The sequence below is a fragment of the Podarcis liolepis genome, assembly GCF_965112155.1.
Source record: "Podarcis liolepis genome assembly, chromosome: 1".
In the NCBI taxonomy this organism is placed as follows: domain Eukaryota; kingdom Metazoa; phylum Chordata; class Lepidosauria; order Squamata; family Lacertidae; genus Podarcis; species Podarcis liolepis.
The window spans coordinates 82,794,223-82,800,500 of NC_139554.1; the positions used below are offsets into that span (position 1 = coordinate 82,794,223).

The following is a 6,278-nucleotide window of genomic DNA, read 5'->3' on the forward strand; positions in this document are numbered from 1 at the left end:
TCCCACTCTGTTACATATAACTCAATGCTTCAATCATGATAAGGGAGATTGGTGTCCCACTTAATTTCTGATGACAAGAACTGTTAGTTAACTTTATTTAAAAGTGTTGTTTATGAGTTAATAACATAAAAGCAGGCATATGGTGACACTGCCCTGTTCACCAGACCTCTGTCTGACTGAGTCAGTGCAGCATACTGGGACTGAGAAGGGAAGGGGTGCTGTGGCAGTGATGTTGGTACAGTGCAAATGCACTGGTGGAGCCAGTCTGGTGCTGCTGCTGGCACCTTTGCACCACACCTACCTCACAACCACCACAACCCTCCTCCTCTCTATCCCATGGGGAGGGAGGAGATGATTCTGTCAATCATTGGCTGAAGGACCTGAAAACACACAGGACACTTAACACTTGGAATAGCACCATGGTGTCCTATTAGAGCTCCTTTTCCTCAATATGTTCTGAATCAGAGAGCTCACAAGGGCAATTAAAAATGGGGAGGGAGGAGATTACTTGTTTAATAGGATTCTCACTAATACACACTTCAGAATTATTTTGAGGTTTCAGATTTCTCACCTGGAACAAAGCCATTTTTTTACTAAGTCTATATACCATATTGGCCTGAATATAAGCCACACTCGAATATAAGCCTCACCTTTAGAATTCAAGGGCGGGGGGAGGGAGAGAAAACAAGACAATACCCGAATATAAACCGCTTCCTTAAATTTCTGCAGGCACTCACACCCATTCCATTAAACCGCATATCTGTTTCAACAGCAACACTGTAAATGTCCATTTTTGTAAGGTCACAAAGTTAAATCACACTTTAACTGTTCACGGTCAGAATTTGGAAAAAAAGAGAGGCTTGTATTCAGGCCAATGTGATAAAATATTTTCTAATCTGACACTTATTTCAGTTTGTTTGTTTTTCAATCTGACTTTCTTGTTGTTATTTTGCAAAAAGTATTCCGAACTATGGCAGTTCAGAAAAATGTATTTTAAATGTGCTCTAATTTCTAGAGATCAGGAAATATTGTTAAGAACACAGAGAACTGACATAGGAAGATACATACCTCTGGCTCTATCAGTTACATGTTATGAGAGTTTGACCAGATTCATGGAACTAAATCTTTGTTCAGATTAAACAGATTGTTTTAATCATATATAGGAATATATTGCAGTTGGAATGAGATGGGAACCCTCAAAACACTTGCTAGGATGCAAGAATACACTATGACATTGTGTTGCAGATGCAACTTATTTAATCAAACAGCACCAAAAGACTCAGCAATTAAATGTAAGAATATTAGTCCATTTGTGTATTCCCTTTCAATTCCAAGCTTCAATCATTGCTGATGTCGAACCGCCGACCATGCGATCGGCAAGTCCTACGCACTAAGGTTTTACCCACAGCGCTACCCGCGTCCCCTATGATGACTCATGCTTAGCTGCAAATCACCACCTAATGCTGCAGGCAAGACAAGCATGTGAGAAGAAGATAAAGAACAGAGGAGGGGAGCCCCTGTTTTTGTTGTTGAACCCTTTTCTAATGTAATCCTTTAATCAGATGGCATTTTAAAAAATATATCTAGAGGTTTTCAGTTGTTATTCTGAAATCATACTCATCTTAATCATTCTGGCACCAAAATTACGGAACCCTTTCAACTAGGCAAGCCTCATTTCCTTACCATTTCCTTACCTTATCAAGCCCATCCAATGAGAGACCCCTTTTTGTTATTTCCAGGCTCTGCAAAGCTTTCCAAACTAGGATAAATGAAAATAGAATAAAGTTGCAGGGAAACTGGAAGCCAAATTTAGGTGTACTGGGTTATGCTCACATGTTTTCTGTCACTGGCCACTGATGGCCAATTAATGATAGAGAATGTCATTTTTCTCTTGGCGATAAGCTTAAAGTGTCTTCTGGCAGCACAATATGGAAGAACTGCAAGGTTATGGAAAGTGTCTCTGTTCTGATGCTGAGCTCTGGAACCAAGAGCTCTAGGGTCTATGTACCCTTTTCCTTGTTATACTAGAAAATCAATAGGTATCTTTAAAGTTTTACTTTGAATATAACAGTGGGGAATATGGCATTTTTAATTTCCTCAGATGAAGCTAATCTCAGTGTTCTTCTGTTCCGTCACATCAAACAGTCCTGCTTAGAAAGAGCAAGTGGATATTTATCCAGAAGGTTCTGATTCTTTCTCTCCCCCCCCCCGCCCCAGTGGTTCTATCTGTGGGACTGCATTTCAGAGCTCTGGTGCAATTAAAGGATTGCATTTGGTGCCTGTTGCTCTCAGGTGGGTTGCTATATGATTATGTAGTTGGGTAAAGATTTGTTTACTCACTACATTCTTTGTAGAAGGAATAAGTGTTGTGAACATATTCCCTAGAGTTCATTAACTTGTATGTCCACAGTCCACAGCCAACCATCCATCAGAATTCCATTTTTGTGTCAAATTAATTACCTACACTTTGCACACACACACGAAGGTAATATTTAGCTCACAACTTCTTGAGATTATTTGCACATACCAGCCCCTATGCACTTTGTTGATCTTAGCTCTTTAGTTCGGAGATACCTTGACATCACCCTGAGGAATGTGAAACCATGTAGAACTACAGGCCAATCATATAGGATGTGGGGCACCATGATGTCACTGAGATGTCTGAATAACAGAACCCATGCAAGCATGAAAAAAGGCAATCATATACCATGTTGCATCATGACATATTGAATTCATGAATAATATTTATTTATTTATTTATTTATTTATTTATTTATTCATCCATTCATCCATTCATTCATTCATTCCACACCCATCAGAAACCTAATGGTGAACAAAAATTCTGATAAGCATTTTGAGAACAGAGAGAAAAAAGGATTTCACCACAATCAGAAGTCCTTGCTCCTTAAGGACGTTGGTGTAAGGTGGAAGAAGATAACAGTGAATCTGTCAATCTTAAATTCAGGTTTCCACAGTTCCAAAGCAATTTTGAATTGGGTGTTGTTGTTGTTGTTGTTTTTTAGAAATAAATCATCGTGAAAATTTATCACCATTTTAGTGTTCAGTTTTGACAAACATATACATTTTTGCAAAGGCTCCCCTAATATAATGCATTTTTTTCCTACACATGGTTTAACTAAAGAATAGCACCGCAAAATTGGGAAAAGTATGAATTTTGAAGGAGAGCTATGTTTCTGTTTACATCTTGATTCAATAAGTGCAAATTAGGTAGTTTCTCATTACCATGCAAACAAAACAGAACACCTCTCTTGGCCCTAGGCAGAGGCCTCCCTCTACTGGGTTCTACTGGTCAAAGATTCTGCTGCCACAGAGGCAACACATCATACCCACAGAAAACACAGGTGATCAGAAACTTGAGTGATTGAATCACACATGACATTGCAATTAATCTGCTGCACACCTATCCTTTGCTTAATCAAAACCACCAGCAGTGGAATGCATGCTATTTAATTGTGCCATCAATGCTAATGCTGTATCCTTATTGTTGTTGTTGTTTAGTTGTTTAGTCGTGTCCGACTCTTCGTGACCCCATAGACCAGAGCACACCAGGCAATCCTGTCTTCCACTGCCTCCCGCAGCTTGGTCAACTTCTGTTGGTAGCTTCGAGAACACTGTCCAACCATCTTGTCCTCTGTGGTTCCCTTCTCCTTGTGCCCTCCATTTCCCCCAACATCAGGGTCTTTTCCAGAGAGTCTTCTCTTTTCATGAGGTGGCCAAAGTATTGGAGCCTCAGCTTCAGGATCTGTCCTTCCAGTGAGCACTCAGGGCTGATTTCCTTCAGAATGGATCGGTTTGTTCTTCTTGCAGTCCATGGGACTCTCAAGAGTCTCCTCCAGCACCATAATTCAAAAGCATCAATTCTTTGGCGATCAGCCTTCTTTATGGTCCAGCTCTCACTTCCATACATCACTACTGGGAAAACCAAAGCTTTAACTATATGGACCTTTGTCAGCAGGTATCATTATTAAGGAGTCCCAAATATTTTCATAATGTCTTGGCCTGGGAGGTGTGGGGTTCCACCATTTCTGATTCCTCCCTAAACATGCCCTGATGCATTCCTTTCTGTGACTGCCTTAAACAGGAGCAAAAGGTGTCTCTTCATTCTCTACCCTGTCTCCCTTCCATAGTTGTTATGTCCCACATAACTTAGTTGACTAAGAGGTTATAAGACAGCCACAGAGTTCTGAGGAGATCTGAAAGGCTAAGGTGAAAAAGAGAATCTTTACTGCTCACTTTCATAGGTGCCAACTCCCTGGGGCCCTAGGTGCCCGAACACCCACAAAATTCCTCATGATGGGCACTCATAAATTTCAGTGCCAGGGCTGCATGGCACCCATGACCCCGGGAAACCACAGTCGTGGGGCCAAGTTGGCACTCCAGCTCACATTTCCTATGGGACAGATACCTCCATTTGAGACTGACACATATAAAATTGAAAGCTATCAGTCATATGCAATTGAGAAGCCAACCATTTGAGTTTTCAATACAGTGCTCAAATGAGACTTTTGATATTTTAGATTAGAAGTTATGATGATAACAGCATTCAGATATGTTACAAAACTACCGTACACACTTATTTCTGATCTTACAGTCTTTTTAATTTAGAAATCTGTCCTCCTTGTCATCAACATCTTCACAGCCTTTTTCACATCCTTGTTCCTTAAGCTATAAATCAGGGGGTTCAGCATGGGAAAGACCACTGTGTAGAATGTGGAAGCCCATTTGTCATGCTCCAAAGCATAGCTGGAACTGGGACGTGAGTAAATGAAGAGGATGGAGCCATAGTATAAGGTGACAGCTGTCAGGTGGGAAGCACATGTGGAGAAGGCTTTGTACTTGCCACCAGTGGAGGAGATTCTTAAGATGGCTGCTAGGATAAAGGCATAAGAGGCAAGGATGAAGGCTGAAGGGGCAATGATGTTTAAAGTCAGGAGGACGTACAGCATAGTCTGGTAATTGTCAGTCACATCACATGCCAGCATTATCAGAGGGGGTGCGTCACAGAAGAAGTCATCAATGACATTGCCATCACAGAAGCTCAACGAGAAGGTTTTACTGGTTCCAACAGTGGCATTGATGAACCCCCCCAGATATGAGAGGGCCACCAGCACTGTGCACAGCTTTTTGGACATGGCAGTGGCATAGGACAGTGGCTTAGCAATGGCCACATAACGGTCATAGGCCATGGCTGCCAGAAGGTAGCATTCGCTATAGGCAAAGGCACCTGAGAAGAAGAATTGGGAGGCACAACCACCAAAGGAAATGCTCTTGTCTTCAGAGATGCAGTTCACCAAGATCTTTGGCGTATAGATGGAGGAATACCACAGATCCAGGAAGGAAAGGTTCCCAATGAAGAAATACATGGGCGTATGGAGGTGAGAGCTGCTGCAGATTAGAAGAATGAGTGCAATGTTCCCGGCTAGACTAGCTAGATAAATGATGAGAAACACCACAAACAGTATGAGTTGCAGTTTGGGATTTGTTGTGAATCCCAAAAGGATGAATTCAGTGACTGTGGTGTGATTTCCTCCTTCCATGAATCTTCTGTCAATCATTGGCTGAAGGACCTGAAAACACACAGGACACTTAACACTTGGAATGGCACCATGGTGTCCTATTAGAGCTCCTTTTCCTCAATATGTTCTGAATCAGAGAGCTCACAAGGGCAATTAAAAATGGGGAGGGAGGAGATTACCTCTTTAATGAGATTCTCACTAATATGCACTTCAAAATTATTTTGGGCTTTTTGATTTCTCACTTGTACCAAAGCTTTTTTTTTTTTTACTAAGTAAAATACCTGACATTTTTGTCTCAGTTTCATCATTATTTTTAACCACTTCCTTTTTCATCTTTTGAAAAAATATTTCTGAAGTGTCTAGTGCTGGTGACTATGGCTGTTCATGCATATTATTATGTATTATTCAATACATGTGCTCTTATTTCTCTGTTTTCTAATTATTATGTGCTCTAATTTCTCTGTTTTCTGATTATTATGCAGTCTAATTTCTATGTTTTCTAATTATTATGCAATATTTAAATGTTCTCTAATTTCTAGAGATTAGAAAATATCGTTTAGAGTACAGAGAACTGACACAGGAAAATGCATACTTGTCAATTACATATTGTGACCTGTCAATTACATATTGTGAGAGTTTGGCCAGACATGGCAATTATTCCATGTTCATATTAACTATTATTATACATTTTATATATGAATGTCTTACAAGAATATTGAGACAGGAACCCTGAAAACCCCT

At 40.4% G+C, this 6,278-nt stretch overlaps 1 protein-coding gene across 1 annotated transcript; it reads right to left on the reverse strand.

Moving 5' to 3' along the window:
• Positions 1-4,621: 4,621 nt before the first annotated feature.
• On the reverse strand, positions 4,622-5,558 carry LOC310686601 (olfactory receptor 9G19-like; the record flags this gene model as incomplete). Its single annotated transcript, XM_083460438.1, has 1 exon — positions 4,622-5,558. The coding sequence occupies one exon, from the start codon at positions 5,556-5,558 to the stop codon at positions 4,623-4,625; it is 936 nt and encodes a 311-aa protein (XP_083316564.1). The 3' UTR covers position 4,622.
• Positions 5,559-6,278: the final 720 nt, after the last annotated feature.